The sequence below is a fragment of the Harpia harpyja genome, chromosome 4, assembly GCF_026419915.1.
Source record: "Harpia harpyja isolate bHarHar1 chromosome 4, bHarHar1 primary haplotype, whole genome shotgun sequence".
Lineage (NCBI taxonomy): Eukaryota > Metazoa > Chordata > Aves > Accipitriformes > Accipitridae > Harpia > Harpia harpyja.
The window spans coordinates 73,814,850-73,836,563 of record NC_068943.1 but is presented as its reverse complement, the minus strand read 5'-3'; the positions used below and the strand labels follow the sequence as shown (position 1 = coordinate 73,836,563).

At 40.1% G+C, this 21,714-nt stretch overlaps 1 protein-coding gene across 1 annotated transcript in view; it reads left to right on the top strand.

The window, feature by feature from the left end:
- The window catches only part of ADGB (androglobin), a 122,134-nt gene extending 113,065 nt beyond the window's left edge, over nucleotides 1-9,069 (top strand). Inside the window, exons 32-36 of the mRNA XM_052784793.1 lie at nucleotides 674-829; nucleotides 3,234-3,342; nucleotides 5,408-5,510; nucleotides 6,870-7,038; nucleotides 8,689-9,069. Coding sequence (XP_052640753.1) covers nucleotides 674-829; nucleotides 3,234-3,342; nucleotides 5,408-5,510; nucleotides 6,870-7,038; nucleotides 8,689-8,880 — 729 coding nt within the window. The 3' untranslated portion in view covers nucleotides 8,881-9,069. The remainder of the gene's footprint in view (nucleotides 1-673; nucleotides 830-3,233; nucleotides 3,343-5,407; nucleotides 5,511-6,869; nucleotides 7,039-8,688) is intronic.
- The last annotated feature ends 12,645 nt before the right edge of the window (nucleotides 9,070-21,714 follow it).

Genomic DNA, 21,714 nt, shown 5'->3' with positions numbered 1-21,714 from the left:
CACTTCTGAATCTTGGGCTTAAAAGTTCTACAGATGGTACAGTTTCCAGAAATACATGCAGCCCAATATCTCATTCATCAGTCAGACAGCAGAATAGTCTCCTACACTTGAGGCAGTACTTGTACCCTACAGTTCTGGAGAAGCCATGCGTTAAGGCAGTTTAGAAGATTTGGGAAGTGATTGGAAAGAACCAGATGCCTCATAAGACAGAGCAAGATGGATTTCTACACAAAAAGCCTAGTTTATTATAGCAAGACTTCTAGTAAAATGGGAGAGGAGAGGAGAGAGGAGAGGAGAGGAGAGGAGAGGAGAGGAGAGGAGAGGAGAAAGTGAAAGAGGGGAGGGGAGGGGAGGGAAGGGAAGGAAGGCAATAATGTCTACAAAATACTCTTGTTCAGACAGACTGTTGAGAAGAACCGGGAGTGTGGAGCATGCTGTATGGGAGTGGAGAGAAGCATATAAACAAAATACCTCCAAAAGCTTCTAGACATTGCAAAGTCATATTCCTTTCCTTTGGCAGCCACTGTGTAGTAATGCATGTCAAAGTCTATCAATGTATAATGTATATCAGTCAAGAAACTGAAACCAGGATACAGAAATATAACTTTATCCTATATAGTGGTGTTAGATGTATACCAGTGAATACATTATGTTTATGATACTTTACTTTCAGCAAGCTGCTTCAAACAAACCGTACTGGACTTTACGTCTAGTTAGTGAGCAGAGAGAGGCAGACATTCTGGAGGTGAAGAAAGACACCCAGCGAGCAGATGAGATCAAAGCCATGAAACAAGCATGGGAGTCTGCAGAGCCAGGAAGAGCTATCAAGGTATATCAGAGTGCAATCTTTGCAGTATTGTTTCTTCACAAGTTCCAGGAGCTGCTGTGATGGTAGAGCGGTTGCCACAACAGAGACCTGACTTCATATGGCTGTCCTCTTCACCACTCTGTGGGAGACAGGAACTTTTACACAGGTTAAAGAATCAAAAGTGATTATGTGCATGAATTCTGGGTAGGAATCCAGATCATCTCCTTTAGACTGCTGTAGATCACCGAGACTTTAGATATTGACTTTACAAAACAGAGACAAGTTTCTCCTTAGAAAGCCCACCACGTCTGCACAATTTCAAAGCTGCTTCTTGTGACAAGTTTAATGTTTAGCATGAACAGATTCTAGTGAGAAATACACTGTTATAAACATGCCAAAAAGATTTTTCTTGACGAACTGGCACCTGGCCATATCATCACTCAAATTGTCCCCTGCAGCCAGGATTCCTGTCTTCATTCTGGGTTGCAGGTTACCCATGAGCCTGTACATGCTGCTTTGTATGAACTCACTGTTTTGGAGAAGCAATACTAACTCAGATATCTATCAGCTGCAGCTGGGCTCTTTTGACATGACGTATGCTTAGGATGGAAAAATAATACAAGTTCTTTCTAGCAAAGCAAAAAATTAAACTGCTGATTCAGAATTGCAAGCATCATTACCAAAAAAAAGGAAAATAAAAGAACAAAATGCAGTCTTAAAACTTACCTAACAGTCATCCCCTATCACCATCACCACCAATGACCTTTGAGGGGTATTTGGCCAGAAACCCCAGCTCAGAATCATTTTGCCTTTTTTATATTACCTTTCAGAAATGAACCTCAGACATAGGTCTTCCCAGTTACACTTTCAGATTTTCTCAGTTCTGTTCAATGTATCCAAAGCTCAAAAATTTTTCTGACACTACTTTATTAAATTCTGATCTAAGGAGAGATGCATTACTCTGCAGCTTTGATTGGCTGTGCTGAGACTGAAAATGCAAGTACAGCGTCCTAAAGATTAGCTGGAAATGAATCCCCTTTGATGTGTAGAGTCTTTTCAGAATGCTGGTTCTATCACTGTTGCCTTTTTTGATCAGAAAATCAACTGAATTACAGCTAAAGGGTTCCATTTTAAAAGCCCCTTAGGTCTGTGACATTTTTCTAAAACAGCCATCGTTAAGAAATTTGCAGCAACTACATGTAATACACTAGAAAAAGGTCTAACTCAGTGGTCTGCAATCCAGAATGAGTAGCTTCCCTCCTCCCTTCTTCCTGATCACCCTGCCCCAACGTCACATGCCCTGTGACCCTGGGAATTGGGTGCCTGACTCCAGGCTGATTTTTGGTTTCTCCGTCCATTCTGGCAATCTGAGCCTTTAAGAGAAAGTCCAGTGAGGCCAAGTCACCTTCCAAAATGACAGGCAGAAGTGGTGATGCCTGGTTTTGGCATCAAAGGTAGTTGAGTCTGAAAGGGTTTGCACCCATAGCTCCCATTTCACAGGAGGGACTCTAAATCACCAGGCTATAGGAGCTCCTAGGAGGAAGAGGTATTTCCCTAAGGAGGTGCAGTAGCTGAATGTATTCTGGCCATACATTCAGCTAGGAGGGAACAGATCTTGCTTTTCAGGTTTGTTTGGTTGTTGGGTTTTTTTTAAATCCAGAGATTATTTTAAACTGCCCAGAGTTCAGTGATTTTCCACTATTTCATTGCATGATGATCTTTAAGTATCCCATGTATTGGGACTGATTCAATGGGAACCCTAGCACCTTTTCTGATTCCAGCCCCAGGCAGAGTTGCTTACTGCACCCTGGAGTTAGGTTTGTTATTGACAGCATCGTTTTCTCATTTGGGATATAAACTAAAAATAGCCAGTATGTATTGAGTGAAACCATTCAAAGTGTACTGCCTACTTTCCATTTTACTGAACTACCATCTCACAAAGGTTTACTTAGGGATTCTTATTCATATACTCAAGACGCACTTGATATAAATTAAAGATGAACTTTAAGTACTACTGCTAATTTATTTCTCCTCTACACAATACATTAAAACTAAACAAATAAAGGTTCCAAAATATTACTAGAAAAATTGTTTAATGTTGACAGGTTATTATTTCAGAAAAAAAAAATCTATTGGAGAGATGGCTTGAATATGACTGACATGAAATGTGGTCCCCTTATGCTTATCTTCTTCTCTGCCCAGTGACTCACTAATGGTACTCCTGTTGTTAGAGGTGACGTTTTCATAGATCAAACCAGTGAAATACACTCACCAGTAATATGAAGTAAGATCGTATCTCACATGCACTGGATTTGAATATTTAGTGTCGTCTTGACCACTTACAGATACCTAGTTTTGAAAATTGTTTGGGATTTAAAGTATGCAGTAGAAGTTTTCTCATCTGGATTAAAACTTTGATCTCTAGGCTTTTCAGGAACGCATGCGGTTTATTAATAAGTATGCTGTGAGAGATTCAGAGGAGCCCATAGCTGGGACTGAGACTGCCAGTTTAACACCTAGTTCAGGAGAAAGAGGTAAGGGTATAACTTTCTGTCAGGCATGTCATCTGTTTATCATGTTCAGCTCCTTAGAAAAGACTTTTGCATTAAATACTGGTAGAAAATGGATAGAACAGTCCCAATAAAGGTGTCCAAAGGCACAATGGCATGTTTAGTCTCTATATCTTCTCTATCCCCTTTTTGTTTTAATTGTTGCATTGCTCTATTTTCAGACACAGATATAGCCTCACAGCTCTTGGAGGCTGCCAAGTTACCCTTAAGCAAACTTTAAACAGTCCTCCTGTACTAGAATTCTAACCCTAATTAACCTGAAATTTTGGAATTTCAGTGGAAAATACCTACTCCCTCAATTCCAAGTTGGGTACCAGGGGTCATTAGTGTAGAAATATTAAAAAATTGTTTAGCAGCTGAAATAGCATGTCAGTAAGACACTAATACTTCTAATGTGCATTTTCTTTACGTTAATGTTAATGGAAACTGTTCATGGACAGTGCTCTGGAAGTGAGGTGTCAAAAAGTGCATACTGAGTAGCATCAGCTTCCTGGCAGCTTCCATAAGCGTTGTCTAATTTTATTTAGTGGTTACCACTTCTATGGATTCTTCATTTGTATTCCCTGGCAATTACCGGGCTCTGATGAAAATTTGAACTGGGTGCAAGGCTACAAGGCTGTTTGTTGTTTCTTTCTTCTGAGAATAATGCTGAGATCAGGCCATCACAAACCAGAAAGTATAATATCCAGTCTGATTGTGACAATACCTGGTCATGGCTCATGTGCATGGAACTAGAACCTGTAACTAGTACATAACTTGTTAAGATTAGTATTTTTCCAGTCAGGTAAGTAATCATCCTGGGAATGTTTCAGAACTTAAAGCAGAAGTAGTCCTCAATTTATGCCTTAGACAAGCACATCATTGGTTACTTTTTGCGTTATAAACTTGAAAGCATATTATTTCCTCCAAGTTATTGGATAAGGACTTCAAAATTAATGGTTGTCTACCAAGAGCTTTGTTCTAAACTAGGCGTTTGGGGTCTAATACAAAGTCTCATGAAGTAAAGACATGACACACAATGAATTTAAGTTGTTTGGTTCCATAGAGTGCAGCAATAGGCTTGAACATTTTTGTAATGTTCAGTATCTTAATAAGAATTTTTATGTTCTGGCGAATACTTTTCTGGTGGGCAGTGGCTGAGGCACTTCCAAAGTCCATGTCACCCTTCTAGACCAACAGAGAAGGCTGGTATATTTGTCTATGTATAGACAGTAAATTTTTTTAATGCTCAGAAATCTCTTTCCTATTTTTGGTGAGAAAATTCCAGTAATATTTTTTAAATGTTTCAATTGATTATTACTATAAGTAGGGTAATAAGAGAGTTTTTATGGAAACAAACTGCTGCAGTCATCATCAAATCTCATCAGATTTCACAGGCATTTTCAGCACATCCAGACGAACTGAAAGAAGGAAGCATTGGAATAATCACAACGCAGCTCAGCACAGTAGCATGCTTAATATCAGTCATGTCGTTGTATTGTGACAAGGCTACATTAAAGCATAACATGGTTACTATCCATGTGGTTAAAAAATTTCTAACACTTCAGAATGACAATTTTAAGTTGCCATGGGACCTTTTTTCTTTAGACTGGTGTTTCCCAAACTAAATCTCTTCCCAAAAGGGAATATAATTTTTTTAAACTACAGCCAGGACTGAACAATCAGATTTTTATCGATTTATTTTTTTTAAATAAAAGAATGTGATTCCTTGCTGATTGGAATTTATTCTTAACATTCTTTAGGCACTTTAAATTGAATGTTCTTGCTTAGATTTACAGACCTTCTTGAGTACTGTGGATTTAGCTAAAATACATATATTAATTTCACTCTAGCACATGTGGGGGTTTTGCAGCATTTTTGATTCTGTCATGAGTGTTGGAAATAAAAAGGCAGAAATATTATATCTCTCCAACCCATATTCTCATTTAATAATGTATCTTGCTGAGCCCAAAGAAGAAAAGACTATATAAGAATTTAGATGGAGCCTCCTAGCATAACTGAATAACCAGTTTAACCTGTTCTGTTGTAGATTCTCTTGCCACAGGAAAGAAAGCATCACAAGCAGCTATTGACTCAAGCTTACAAATGCAGCAAAAAAAATGGGAGCCTATAGACCTTAGTCCTTACATGAGGTAAACTGCAGCAAGAACAATTAAGTCCCAGTGAAACACCAAAATGAAAGACTGGCTAAGGATTTTCATATATAGAAATTAGTAAATGCAATATATTTTTATGCACTTGTATCCTCTCTGTAACTGGATGCAGTATAATAGATGTGAATTTAGACTTTATCCTTCACATGTCATTGAACTAAGCTACAATTCCATCCCTCGCTTTTTAAATTTGCTGTGAAAATCCTGGCCCATGTTTTATCTGTCCTTTTTGTTGTGTACACAAAACCACTCAGGAGTGAACGCAGAAGTGTAGATGGCATCAAGATACAGTTTTCAGCTTTGGTTTTCCTGGCATGGATGTGTTTTAAAATCTCTGCTTTCCTATATCCATTTATAATTTATGTCCTTTCCTTAGCATAATACATGTCAAAGGAGCTGAATCACTGCACTGCATGTAATGAGAATGTGACATAAAAATCTGAAGAAAATGCATGTGCAAGCAAATATGTTTATTTCAGTGGTCATCTTGAAAGAATATGAAGTTTGTCAGGATGTGATGCTAGATTCAAATAATATATTTAACAAATTCAGTTCAGTTAATAATAATAGATAATAGCTGAAATAATTAATTATATTCTTTATTCAAAAGAACTATATTCTTTATTACATGTGTTGATATGAACCTATCTAGCTAATATACATGCACCTGCATGTTTGCTGTGCTGCAGGTAGAACCCAGTTCATGCTTAAGTCCATTTGTACGCAATGTGGCATTTATTCAGCTCATTGATTTTCAAAAGACCTTATGCTCAAAAAATCCCCAAATTTAATTTTAAATTGAAAGGGAAACTGGTGTTGTATTGAAGTGAGTACCATTAGAACAGTAGAAAATATGGCAAAATATCTTCCAGAAGCTTGAGTCTTGTAAGCATTTCATTTGTCATCAACTCATTGATTTTTACACTAGTCGTTTAAGTTAAATTACAAAAATATATTATCCACTTACCTGCCATTATGCCAACGGCAAAAAAAAACCACCCTACATTTGTCTCAGTGCTGAATTATAATATCAAAAACTTCTGGAAATATGATATTTCTTGCAAATTAAAAAGAAGTGTCACATGTAGGAGTTTTTCATATGCTTGAAGATGAGCATGATTTTACAAGTAGTCACTTAAATACAAGAAGACCTGGCCTCAGGAATGTACTTTCTCATCGGTGTTATATATAAGCAGAAGTGACTCCTTAACCATATCTAACCATACAATAGTGACATTGCAGTATATAAGCCAAATATATGCATATGGGTGCTAAGCAAAATATACACCACCCAAAACTGTATTTGAAATGAGACAAATATCTCTGTATTTCTTTCAGAAAAACAATGTCTGAGTCTGCACTAAGAAAAGAGCAAGAGATAAGTAAAGCGGAAAAAATCAACCATTTTAGGGAACTTCGAGAGCTGGCTTTGGAGCAAAGAGAAAAAGAACGAAATGCCAGAGCTTTACTGAAGCGAAATATACTTGACATGTATGAGAATCTGCAGGTAGGTTTTCAAGATTACTTCCTAGTAACTATTACTGTGATATCCACCACTGGTATGAATATCTTGATCAACCATTCTCAAGACTTTTGTATTCAGTAGCAATAATTAGAAACAGTGAACAAGCTTGAAATTTCACTTGGGCAAAGGTTAAAACTAAAGGTTCTAGAGAAAAAAAATAGTACTACACAACACCCTTAATATGATATTCTTAGTACTTTCTTGATACAGCTCTTTGCAAAAACACTATTTTAAGAATATCACTGTAAAAGGATAGTTATAAGTGAGAATAAATTGAGCATTTGACATACATGACCAGATGCATATTAGATAAAGCAGCTCTGGTTTGGCTATTTTTTTTTGGTTGTAGGATTGTATAGGGTTTTTTGGAAAGTAATAAAGAACAAGATAATTTACATAGGAGGGCAAGTTGCTCCTAATGTGTCTTACAGCAAACTTAGAGAACACACTTTTCCTGGAATATGCATAATACCAGCAAACAAAAACCTGGAATTATTAATTCTTAAAAAACCATGTCTATAAATAATAAATTTGGTAGCATTAATGTAGGATCCATTGTTAGCATTAACTCAGCCAATGCATTGCATATGAAATTGGTATAAATATGTTAACAAAATTGGCTTGACCCTTGAGTGTCAACAGGAACAAAATGTTTTGTTACACAGTGGTGATACAATAACCACTAGCAATCAGCTGGTGACTACTCAGAGCTCTTAAAACTGGATAAGAGACAGTAAAAATAATTTTACATCAAGCCAACCTATTTACAGAAATCACTTGAAAACATCTCCTTAACAAGTTCCCAGACAGCCTGATTTATATTACTTAACTACAAGTCTGCAGGGAGCCATAGTTCTCTACCAGTGACTGATTGATCCTAAAAAGAATGCATGTTCAGGTTTTCAGATGTTGCTAGGATTTTGGATGCCTAACGTATCATATATTAGAAGGGCAAATTTTTATTAAGAGTAGTTCCTTGGCTCTTTCGAGAAAGTATGTCCATTAAAGATGTTTCACACTATGAATTTAAAATGAGAATTACTTGTGAATATGCATACTGTGCTGATTAGCACTTTTACAGTTCTTTCATCTGTAGACCATGGAGAACTATACAAAGGTACCCAGGTATCCCCATTTTCCAGGACAGAAATGTAAAGGAAAAAGTTTTCAGAAGTGTCCAAGTCCCACTTGTGCTTAAGTCTCATGGAAGGTCAATGTGATTCAGGCTCCTTTAGTCTCTTAAAAGACTAGAACTCCTAAGCCATTTCGGCATTTCTGAAAAAGAGGTTTTAAGGGACTTGTTTAAGACAACAAAGCAAGCCAGTAACTGAAGAGGGACTAGACCCGGATGGATAACTAGTCTGTTGCCCTGTCCTCCTTTCACACAATTAGCTGCTTATGCCAGCAATTTAGAAAGGATTTTCATGAACTTTCTCTTCTTTTTCATGGTGAAAAAGCTATATTGACATATAGTTGTGTCACTGTGACAAATCAATAAAATACACACAAAAAGAAAAGGAGAGATGCTCTCCCTGTACTTACAGAGTCACAAAGTGAAACATAACAGGAGGGACGCAAGATGAAATCAAGATTCATGTGTTGGGGGGGGTATTGCTGTTTGTTTTTGGCTAGGCATCCTTAGATGAAACACGAGGCAGAGTTCACAGCATTCGGGAAGCATACAGAAGTAAGCTGCTAGAGGCTGAGCACAGAAAACAAGAAGAGCTGGCAGCTCATGAAGCAGTCCTGCAAGCAGAGCAAAAGAAAAAAAGTCCAGATGCACACGAAAAAAAGCACAGGAAAGGTTTAGGGAAAAAAAAGTAGTTGCTAGCACTACTGAATGGTATTTAGAGGTTTGAGAAAGAAAGTTTATACACAAAGATGAGAAAGAATGTTTGTTATTATCCAGTAATTTTGTCAACTATATCACATTTTATCTCTTTGCCTGGTGCTAGTGAAAAAATTGATCTAGTATTCTTCATTTTAACAAAGTGTGTGGTATTTTGCTTCTCATAAAGGTACTCACTACTATTAAAGTTTGTATATTTTACTGCAATAAAATTTTGCAATAAAAATTCATATTCCATTCAGATTCTTCTCCCAAAATTACAGTGTCTTTCTTCCTCTTTTTTCCAATCAAAGCAGAACCAGTCAAGAATGAATCAGAGTTGAAACAGTGAGTGTAACCGATCAGTTTTGAAGTCATTTAACTTGGCAGGAACATGAGCTCCTTATGTGGATGACAATTTGTGGCGTTTATAATAATTAAATAGTGGCATACTGCACTTTTCATATGCAGGCATTGGAAAGCTTCCCAAAACCTGCTTCAGTAGGCATTCACAAGCTTTCTGTGCACTGTAGTATTTTTCCCTTTCATCATTCTCTTAAGTGTTTTTGAATCTCACAGCAATTCTCTGTAGTGGCAAACTCATGGCACAACCTTCCAAGGCTTGCTGAATACTCCTTAAAACCCTATTGCTCTCTTTGTTTATCTTTCCTAAGCTATGTTTTGCCCATGGTGGCTTTGCTCAAAGTGATTACAATAGACCCTTGTTTACTAGACCTTCAACTGGAATTTAAAAATGTTTCTTAAAGGTAGAACCAGTGTGTGAATGAAGTGGCAATCACAGGCTTTCTACATGAACGGTAAAATATTTCCTCTAAGCTCTTGCCTCCATTAGCATAGAATTCCTGTATTTTTTGGTACTGTCATCAAACACAAATAAATACGTGCATTCATACTCACTAGCTAGCATTCTGTACTCGCAGACAATGGTCAAAACTCTTACGGTGGTGAAAACTCTCTCTAGACCAGACAGGGCTGTTTTAAATGGCTTAAAGAATTTTCTGTGTATGTAGTCACAAGCAGAAGGTTGGGAAGCTAGATTGCCTACATATTGTATACATACAATATGTCCAGGATGTCCAAAAGGATTTCATTATCTAGGCAACATAAGAAACCATGAGACTCACCTATTTAATGCAAACCATAAGAAATTTTATCCTTCGCATTCTGGCTGCTGGTACTGGCTAGCCATTGCATTTGAAACTAGCTTTTTTTCTGCATCCTTATGACATACCAGATGTTCGGCCTCTGCTGGTTTTGCTCACCTGTTTTGTCAGCACCTGGCTGCCTGGCTTGAACTTGACTCACTCCTCTCAGTTCTGTGATGTCTGTTCTTTATACATCATCACACCTACACACCTGCTGTGATGCCTCTGCCTCCATTCGGCCTCCTTCCTCCCATACAACATAAACTAAAGTATCTATCTGGCTCGAGTTTTCCTGTTTGAAAAGGTGGAATTGAAACCAGAGTCCTAAAACTGCACTGGTGATTTTTATTTCAAAGAGCAGGAGCTAAGTTTTGCTTTGGCCCATACAGGCTGCAAATAAAAAGCCTGTCAGTCTTGTGCTATAATTGCTCTGACTTTGTCCTCTCAATTTTGGAATATGGAGTATACTGCTTCATAATATTCCATCTTGTTTCCATGGCAATAGCACGTGTTGGTTGTCTTCTTATGTGAATCTCTAATGAGCTTCTGTAGAGGAAGATCAAGCTGACGTTCTGTTCTTGATGTCACTGCAAGCGCTATAATGACATTCTGTTGTAAAAATCAATGCAATTCCAAAAGCCAGCATAATCGACATCTAAATGTCAAAAATTCAGCTAATAACGTGCATGATCACAACCTGTCCCCGCATGTAATCAGCTACAAACTGACTTAAACTCAGACACAGTGTACTCAGATCTACATTATCAAATCTGATTCTGATATTATACGCAATGCTAGGTTTCATAATTTCCTCATTTCAAAGAGTAATGTGGCATCGTCAAAATCTGCTGTGTGGTTTGTGAATGTCTCTATTGGCTCGTTTATCATTTCAACAGCGCAGGTATGATGAGGGAGTGAATTACTGTCACACTGTTTAATTGCATGTACTTTGAAGTATGTAATGTTTTAAGAGAAGCAGCGTAGCAGTTTTATTAAATCCATGTGCATATTCCAGAAGAACAAAATATCCACTTACCTCATAATGGAGCCTGAGAGTGAAAAGGCCTTGTCTGGATTGTGCCAAAGAATGAACTTACATTGGACCCAGAAACGGATGACTGATGAAATTTCATATGCATCAATTTTACATCAACACAACAGCTTTTTACATGGTGCACTATATTGCAGGCTAAGTTAGTGGGGAAAGATGTACAAAAACTAAACCAAAATGTAACTGTATTTCAAAACAGCCATTTGCAGTAATTTAAGGAGCCATCATGTTTAGCACTTAACTGTAAGAAAAGCAAACAAAACCATTCATTGTCATTTAATTGATAGGATTGTTGCCCAATAGTCAAATTCTGTGTTCACATGGATAAAGCACTTTTATTCTTTTGTCCTTTAGGAGTAAGACAGCTTTTAAGCACCATAATTTTTTAAATTTAAGCAGCCTTGATATCAAAGGAATTTGCTGCCTGTATTCAGTGCAAGAAATTGCTCAAATTCTGTTTTTACAGATTGTACGTTTCAGAAATATGCCATATTGCATCAAATGTATTTTCTTAAGGTTTCCTGTAATAAAAGCTCTGGAATTTGGATAGTCATCATTCCTGCTTATACTCAGCTTGGCCATTCAGGGCCAGATTCAGTAGGGGTGTAAGGACAAGCTTTAAATTATATGCTTTCTTATTCAGTAAAGAACTTCAGCAAAGGACTGAAACATGGGGTCAAGCCCTTTACAGAACAGATTGGGTAGGGAAAGCTTTTCTGAATCAAGACATGACTCCTAGATCTTTTAAGATGACAGTAGTTTTGGAGGTGCAATAGAGGAATGGCTGCATCAAAGCACACTTTACCCGGTATCTGGTGGCTTCAAGTCACAGAACGGAGGAATTGGGGGAGAGGGAGCGGGAGAAGAGATTGAACAGTTGCCTTCTAATATTTCATATAGAAAATCAGCCCTGAGAAAGTTTGCACAGTTTGCCACTTACACAGCCTCTAATTTTTGTTCATGGAACGACTCTGTATATGAAGAACAGCACAGATAACTATGTCGATCTCTCAACGTTGCAGTTTAGTTGTCTTGTGACTTGGAGAGTTGCATACTTCTCCCCTGAAATGCCAAGTCTTACTCCTGAAGAACAGTATGGCAATAGCCATCTCTGTGCATAGATGAAGAGGATGGGGTACTCCAACAGTTCAGAAATCCTGATCTGCCTCTGGCAGAAGATTGTGTGCTGCTTACAGAACCAGTCTCCAATATTCTGGTAAGATTTTCTTCTTGTCTTTGTGTGATTCCCCCACACCTTGAGTACCTCCAACTCATGAACCAAATACAAAGCTAATTCCAATCTCTGCATTTAAAACGCTATCAGTCTCTTAGTATCTAATCATCGCTGAGGACTTGCACAAGGAGAAGCAGTTTCAGGAACCAGCACAGTGGCATGTGGGAGACAAGCCTGGCTTTCCTCCTGTGTACCAGCCATGCAGTTTGAGAGACCTCATAAACTCAGAGCTTAGGGCAGTACTGGAAATATTTTACAATTATACTTTGAGATTGGCTGGAATTTTGAACAAAGATTTAGGGACTCTTTAGAGCAGGGCAGCATCTTTCAGAGCATCTTTAATGTTGAGCTGCATTTTTGTAGTGGTAAACCAAAAAGAATTTGTTTACTGTACTGATTCCTGATACTTATTTCTCTTTCATATGAAGTATAGCCAGTTATACAAAGGAAAATGTCACTGTTCAGCAGAAGTTTTGAAAAGTTTTGATGGAAACTGCAAATGCCACAGTAGAATGAAAACTTTTCAACATGCTAGACCGCATTGTGAATAATCGCTAAAGAATTTCTCAGAGTTTGCTTGCTTTACTTCTACATTTTAGGAAAAATGGTAGCATGCACAAAGCAATGGAGGTACCTGAGAAAGACATTAAGTCTTTGACTTGATAATTCAGTTTAATGGGGATTAACTCTGTAAAGAGTTAATCACTTCTAATAATTCATTGTAGGTGTGTTCTACTAAGCTTTAGCAATTTGCACTGCTTGATCCTTTTCTTTTGACCAGCTATTATGAACTAGAAAGGATCTTTTTCGTTAAAAAGTATATCTAAAGTTACTTTTAATGCAAGTAGCTTCATTAATCTTCAAATGACTTGTCCCATCTGCTTTGCTTTAATTTGGCTGGCATTTACACAATGAGTTACAGACCAAAAACCAGACCAAGCCCGTTCCAGGATGCCTTGCCTCTGAGACAAGCAATGTGCTGTGAAATGAGGCTCAGTTCTGAGCTGCCAGTCTGCTCACCCCGGCAATGTGCAATTTACCAGCTATGTAAGGTCTCATTTTAATTCAAGGAAGAGACACAGCATTTATGCACATGCACAGCATTTCCCCTCCAAAAGGCAAGAAAAGTGTCTACATATTTTGTCTGGCAGAAAACATAACAGAACAGCTTTGCATAATCACACAGCAGTTTGCAGAATGAAAGAAATCTCACTTTCAGAGCCCTTTTTCCCTCTCATTCATTTGTTGAATCAGCCCTAGTAGATTCACAGTCCAGGTAATGTTTCAATGATTTAAATATTCTTGTTATCTGCAGAAAAACAAGATGCTGTTGTCCTCCATCTCAAAGGAGGACAAAGATGGGAAAGAAGTAGAAAGTCAAGGAAGGAGAGGAAACAGTCTGCATCACATGTGGTGAGACAATAGCACAAAAGAAAGGTGCGTTGAAGATGTTACTAGCCAAAATACGAGAAAAGAGATGGGGGGGGGTCAGGTGGGACTCAGGACCTTTGACTTCTGTGGCAATAAGAATGTGGTTAGGGACAGTGGTTCAGGGACTGGCAGGCTAATCTGAGAGTGAGGTAACGTACAGACCCAAGCGTAGCCAGGACATGTCACTTCAGGTCAGGTCTGGATGCACACTCGTCTCTGAAACATGGGCTCCTCTGCCTAACACCCGGACTTCTCCCTAAGGGCAGGCACCAAAATGCTCACTCTTTCAGGAATACACAAGAGGGGTTTGCCTCGCACATGGTAGCCCATTGGGTGCAGCACAATCCATGGAAAGCAATAGCCAGGCTTCTGTACCCTCAGCCTGAGAAAGCTGAAGTGGACTCTGTGGGTGTGTGCCCCACTCAGCAGGGCATCACAGACATCTTTCTAAGCTACCCGTGACTTGGGACTACTGTGCAATGCTCACAAGCCCAGGTATAAGCACAGCACGAGAGAGCCTGGTTCTGTGTATAAGCCAACCTGTTGCAAAGCTGGAACATGCGAGAAAGAGGGATGCCACAGCTGCATGTTCAGGGATGTTGGTAAGGTTTAACTTGCTAATAAGTCACATAAATGAAGTGTCTTGCTAAAATGAGACCACTGTTTTGTGGCCTGGAGTGTCCTGAATTTAATTTCCATCCCATGGCTGGCTATTCTACAGGTGGCAAAAAACAGAAGACATCAGCTACAGACAGGGTACAGAGGCAGTCAAAGCACTCAGCTGTGGCATGGCTAGGAGCAACCAGAACTACTTCAGACATAGCAAAAGAAGAAAGTGCCTGAAGGGACACAAAAGGACATTGGAAAATCCATCCTTCCCTACTCTGCCCATGCCAGAGACCACAACACAACTCTGACCTTTCATCTTTAAGGCCACAAAATTCTATTTTTTTTTTTTTTTTTTTTTTTTTTTACACTGCAGAGAAACCTTGAGTTGGCTCTGGTGACAGTTGTTGGCAGAGGCTAGAATCATAGATCTGGATATGCAGGAAAGACTAAAGCTGCTCCACTCCCAGCCATCTGGGTAGACAAAGGGATGAAAACTTACGTGTCCCAGGGTTTTACAAAGCCCATAAAAATATAGCTCTTGGGAACTGGAGAAAGGTAAGAGACCAGAAATTAGTCACAAGTGCCTAAAGCAATGCTTGTCCTCTTCTCCCTCACACCACAGAAATGTGTCATGAGGGGATGTGAGGTGCAGCTAGTGAAGGAATGAGAAGCTGCTTGCTCTCACCTTGTCCTTACTCTTGATAGAATGAGTTTCACAGCACTTCCCTGTCATCATCAAAAGCATTAGGAAAAGCAAGGGAATGCTTTTCTATTGTTCCAGTGCAAAAGGTGGCTTTCCCAAAAGCACATTTCTCAGGCTTGCTTAAGTGGCTTTCACCTAAACTAGTCAGTGTTAACAGTTCCAAAGACTTCATTGACATCTTAGCTTTTTTGAGTGTTTTCTTTTTTTCTCCCACATATATTACTAGCTTAACACATCGCAGCTGCAATGTTGCAGATGATGATAGAAACTGTTTTGATAATTGATGCTCTGAAATACCATTTATGCATAGACTGAGATATTCAAGTGCTGTTTAGGGTGTTTGCCTATATCCATATCTGCTTTCTCTTAAAGACTCTGATTTATTCACCACAAAACAAAGCAAATCTGGAAACCTGGCTAAGATGAGAGGAATGCACTTCCCTGTCATACCATTTACAAACTGGATGCACAGAAAAGCAAGTCAAGATGAGATGTCATTGTATTTCAAGTCTTCTCACTGATCTTAGCAAGAGCTAGAGGTCTAGTATTTTCTCCCATGTATCTATCAGCACACATGTTCTAAGTGTATCGTCTATATAAATTAACACACAGTCAGCACTGGTTCAACAGTACAGGCATGCAGCGCAAAACAATTGCTAATCAGGTGCAAGACATTTTATAAGATAAAGTCCCTGCTCAGTGAAATTCAGCTGGAGTTTTGCTAGAGGCCAGGACTTCACCAGTGGGATGCGCAGGGTAAGACATTGTAAGATGTCACCCTTGACAGTCTGTCGTGGTTTAACCCCAGTCAGCAGCTAAGCACCACGCAGCTGCTCACTCACTCCCCCCCACCCAGTGGGATGGGGGAGAAAATCACGAAAAGAAGTAAAACTCGTGGGTTGAGATAAGAACGGTTTAATAGAACAGAAAAGCAGAAACCAATAATGATAATGGTAACACTAATAAAATTACAATAGTAATAATAAAAGGATTAGAATATACAAATGATGCACAATGCAATTGCTCACCACCCAATGATTGATGCCCAGCTAGTCCCCGAGCGGCGATCCCCCCACCCGCACTCCCCCCAGTTTCTATACTAGATGTGACGTCACATGGTATGGAATACCCCGTTGGCCACTTTGGGTCAGCTGCCCTGGCTGTGTCCCCTCCTAACTTCTTGTGCCCCTCCAGCCTTTTTGCTGGCTGGGCATGAGAAGCTGAAAAATCCTTGACGTAGTCTATACACAACTTAGCAACAACTGAAAACATCAGTGTGTTATCAACATTCTTCTCATACCAAACTCAAAACCACAGACAGCACTGTACCAGCTACTAGGATGACAATTAACTCTATCCCAACTGAAACCAGGGCACAGTCCAATTAAATACTTTGCTTTCAGATACTACAGGGCCCAAAGTCTCCCTGGTCCATCCTTTTTTAGGTGTTCCACTGGATTCATTGCTGCGTTCTTGCTGTCACCCCAGCAGCAGTGTGGCTAGATGGGGAAGTAATATGGATAAAGTGGAAATTACTTTAAATAGAAACCTACAGAAAGGTTGTGCCACAGTCATTCTTTTATCAAAGATAGTACAGATAGTATAGAGGCAATGCATAACTCTTGCCAACTAAATCTGGAGGCTGAGTCATTCAGCCCCTTTTAAAAATTCATAATGATGATTGTTGCCTGGAGGAATTTCTAAAATGAGATGTGAATTGTGTCAATGCCAACAGGTAATATACACTGTGAATAAGGTAATTAAGAGATTATTTAGCTTACTAAATGCCTTGTAATTTTTTGTGTAGTCCTGATGCTGCTGTTTTCTTATGTAAAAATCTATAATGTTTTATTTATTAAAACAAAATATGACAGCTTTACAGTCATTCTGAGGAGTCTTAACACCTTCTACCCACATCAGGTGTTTCCAAGTCTCTTAAAAATACAAACCAAGCAAACACCTGAGTGCACTCTCAGTGCTGCTTTGCCAAACTGAAGGTCTTTTTTTTTTTTCTCAGAGCAGTTGCAAAAAGAAATATCTTTCCACCACTAGCCAATATCCCAGCACCAGCTTAAGGCTCCCCAAAATCCTGGGCCAGATGCGCTAGTCCCGTCTCCCAAATGTGTTATTTATTAAGACCCCCCACGCCTGTAGGAGCCATTTTTCCCTGCAGAGCTCACCTCACTGCTGCTCCAGCTTCTGGCAGGGGCACCGGGGCAAAACGCCTTCCCCTGGCCTGCGCCTAAACTGAGACCAAAGGCCGAATTCGGCAGCGAAGGAGTAACCTGGAGCTTGAAATAGCTTGACCAGCCGTGACAGCACGGCAGCTTTTGCCGGATCTGCTCGCTAGCGAGAGGTGTTTCTGTGCCTGCCTGGGCGGGCGGCCGCATCTGGGGGTCTTGGGGTGTTGCCCCCTCCCCACCTTCAGCCGCAGCCCGATTCCACCCTTGCCCAGCCACCACGCTGCAAACCGGGGGGGAAGACGGGACGGACGCACGACTGGGGCAGCCCAGGGGAGCTGCTGCTCAGAGCTGTGTCCTGGCTGGGCTCCAGCAAAGGCGGTCTGTGAGCAAGTCGTGGCTACAAAAGAGAAATGCTGAATTTCTAGCTGAGCTGGGCTTATTTCTGAGAGACTGCAGGCAAGGATAGCGATCTTTTTAGTCTTTTATTTACCCCACAGCAAAATATGTACTTGGTTTTGAGTAATGCTATAAATAAACAAAGTAAAAAATAATAACTGAAAGGCACCAGTCTGCAAAATAACAACAGCTTAGTGCTTTCAACTAGGCCCTTCAAAGCTGTGCCCTGTCTTGCCCTATTCCACTTTTGAAAGAGAATGAATCTGTGTGAACTGGAAAGATTTTGTGTGGCTTTCAATCCCTCTGTCCATTCAAAGATGGTATGTGTAACTGCTCCACGAAGAATCTCAAGCGCAGCTCAGCTAACCAGCGGATGAACCTCCACTGCTGCAAACCCCCATGAATGCAGGCGCTGCTCGTGTCTGGCTTTAGTCGCCTCAAGTCCTTTGAGTCCGAGAAGACTTTTCTACTTTTTGTCTTCAGGGCTTGTCCTCAGGCCAGATAACTGCTCGGCTGGCCTTTCTCCTCCACCAAGGTTGACACCACTGCACAGTATTGATCTCGCTGCAGCACAAGAGGTGCGGCCGAAATACCGATAGTCACTTACCTTGTATAGTGTAGTACAGTGAACTTCCAGAAAGTACAAGTGCTTGTTCAGGAGGCTGGTAGAGTAAATCATTAAAAATACCTGCTGTCCATTGTGCCTCTTGACATTCCTTGTGCTGTAACTGTGACTTGTTTTATTGACTCATTATAAGGATATAATGCACTGGGGAGTCAGGAACTTGCAAAGGGATGTATCTGCTGTCCCATAAATTGTCCCTCTAATTTTGTAACACATTACAGTTTAAAGGCGGGTCATAATGTTCCCAATCAGTTACCAAAAGGTAGGTGTCTAACTAAAAAATGACTTGATTTTGTGAGGAGCTGAGGAACTTGCTTCAAATTGGGGCACTGAAAATCAGGCCAGTTTGAATTAACTGCTGGCGGAGTCTAGCTCTGAAAACATGGGCTGCTATCCCCGAGTACAGCGCTTGCCTTTTAAAACAGATCCAGGGAATGAACAAGCATACAAATATTCCCGACAGCTTCAGGGTACTACTATTCAGTGGCACCGACCCTGCCCGCGCCAATGAGGTGCATGACCTGAAGGCCGTCACCTTGAGTGAAGACACAGTACAAGTGCCATCTCCGCTGGATATGCATCTGCTTGACCCTGGGCAGGTTCTTCAGCTGGGACACCAAATCCGCATTCTGCATGTTGTACAAGAGGAAAATTGGGGACCGGGATAAGCAAGGGTCTGTTTTCTCCCCTCCAAGTACTCTTGCACGGACTGAGTAGCTAACCGTACGAGTAAGTTGAAGCATACTGGGGGCTGCTTAGGTTTTTGAACAGCTGATTGACCTTTTCCTTCCATTTGCGAATCTGATACATATTAGTATGCTAATTTTTTTCAGCATATTTTTGAGTTGCAGCACTCAGAGCTGCAGCAAACCACTTATGTTTGGTTTAAGTTTCGTTTATCACTTATTTTTCAAATGTCAGCATGCACCAAAGGTCTGCAGGAGCCCATCACTTCTCAGGGACAAGAAGACTGTGAGAACCTTCTGATGGGGAACAGTCCGTGCAGTCTTCTGCCTACAATAAACTTCTTTTTCCCAGTATGTGGGCAACAAGAGAGAATATCACAGAGATTAAAAAACAGATTGACGCTCTCATTGTGCTTAAGGTGCAGTATATATTAGGATACGGCACTTGTCTAATGATGAGTCTCATGGCTGAGGTGTTAAAAAAGAATTAGTCCAGTCAATTTAGCCACCAGACAGCTATCGATATTAACAGAAGCAGTCTGATTGACTTTGAAAGTCTCCAATTATAATCCTTGCTATAATTATGATTATGCTTCTCTGTAGAGCACTACTGAGCCTCCACTTTTGACTCATACCAGATTCCCACTGAAGTCAGCAGGAGCTGTGCCTGAGATGGGGATCTCATAGGCAGTACTGTTTGTCTGAAAATAAACAAGCTGTTCCTATAAATTGGCTCCTTAATATGGACTGGTTTCCCCTTTGTATGGTAATAGCTCTAGTCATACATACAGCTTTTGCTTTGTTCTGCCACAGGAACAAAGTCAGATTTAAGGGTGCAGTGGTCTGGAGTATTTTCAGACTTGTCCCGCACTGTAAAATTCTTAACTAGACTTTTCAGGCTGGCAGATTTAGGGGCTAGCTCGAGTCTTTTGAGTTTCCATCCAATAATTCACTATCAAGAATACCCTGCTTGCCTGTAAATCTTCTCCTCATTAATTTTTGCACAGACAAGTAAAATATCTTTAATTGATTTCATCATCATCATTAGAAGGAGGCAAGTAGATTTACTGCAAAAGAAGTAAATACAGAGGTTTATTGTGGAAAGCTTATATGGGAAAAATCTATCTTCAGCTCCTTACCTACTGCATTATATACTCAGGAAAACTCTGCGTATTGATTATGGGTGAAGTTGTTAATTGCCTGGCCAGCACTGCAAGCGAGGAAATGTGTTTGGGAAGCAGCTTTCCTTTTTTGTAGAAAAAGAGGAAACAAAGACCATAAACTGGGGAAAACCTGAAACAGCAAAATTCATGAGACTATCATTATTCATGTTAAAATGTGCAATTTGAGAGGAAGATCTTCATATTAGGAAATTTCTGTAAAGGTTAGCTTGCTGACAAATTGCCCCCATTATCTCTATAATCACTAAGATGTAAAAAACATTAATCACCCATCTTGCAAGAAGATCTGTGGGAGTAAAATCCAGTGGGGTTCTGCATGGCCCTACCAGCCTCTTCAAGTCAATCAGAGGACGGGGTTAGGGCTGCCATCTCAGGCTATAATTGAATGTTGCTGTATTGTCTTGTTTCTGGGAGAACTGGGGTCTTCATCCCTTCAAGTATTTGTCTGGGCATCAGTGAGCACATATATCCACAATCAGAAGTATATGGACATTTCTTCATGGGGACTTTTCAGAAATGTAATTACAGTTGTCCTTAAATGCCATGTTCTACACTTTCCTGTGTCCTTTACAGTGCTCTGCTACACGATGGCTGTGTTAACCTAAAGCTGTACCAGCATGTTAATCTCAGGGTTTTTTTTTTAACTGGCTCCTCTTTCCAAAATTCTCAGTATCAAATACTTACGGTCAAGCACTGAAACAGAACAGAGAGTATCACTCAAAAAGTTTTCCACTGCAGTGGTGGCTACAGCATGTTACCCTATGGTATTTGAGCACTTTTACATACAGGACCGATTTCTGTCTCCTGAGAGCGCTGGGTGGCAAGGAGTTGTCCTAGTTTTGCAGAGAGTAATGTGGGTATTAACAGTAATACCACATAAGCATTGTGGCCTTTTGAAAGTGGTGTTAGGTGGGAGGCACAGCATGGCCATGGTTTCAGAGGGAGTCTGGGGTCTTGCAGGACCCGGGCCCTGGGCACACTGTACTTTTGACAATTCAATCAATGCCTTCTCTCATTAATCCATAGCCATGCTGCACAAACTCAGCAGGAGAAACCTTCTTGCTGAGCGCACATTACCTTCTTTCTGTTGGGAGGGAAACCAAAATTTGAAAAATCAACTCATCATTTTTTCTCATCTTACTTTTGCAAAATAAAAAAAATGAGGCTTCCTAATGTGCAACTGCTTGCATTAATCAGGCAGTGACTGAGAGGCACTCAGGGAGCTCCCACCTGGGGAGGAGATGCCAGGTTAATATCACATTTCAACATTTCTGCTCCCTTGAAGAGACACGAGTGTCATCTAGTGGTGAAACAAACCCACTCACTCACACCCCAAGGGCCACCATCTGCCCACTGGTTTCCATACAGATCATTGGGCGACACATTTTGTTTCTGCTGCACTTTAACAACCTAATGCAGAATGTATATAGTAACGCTTATTTTAGCTTTTGTCCTTGTGGGATTTCTTTTATGCATGCTGATGGAAATAATATGAGCCAACCACAGTTAAGAAGCAGGAGACTCTAATGGCTCTCTGCCTGAGGTTTTTCTGTCCCTGCGATGAG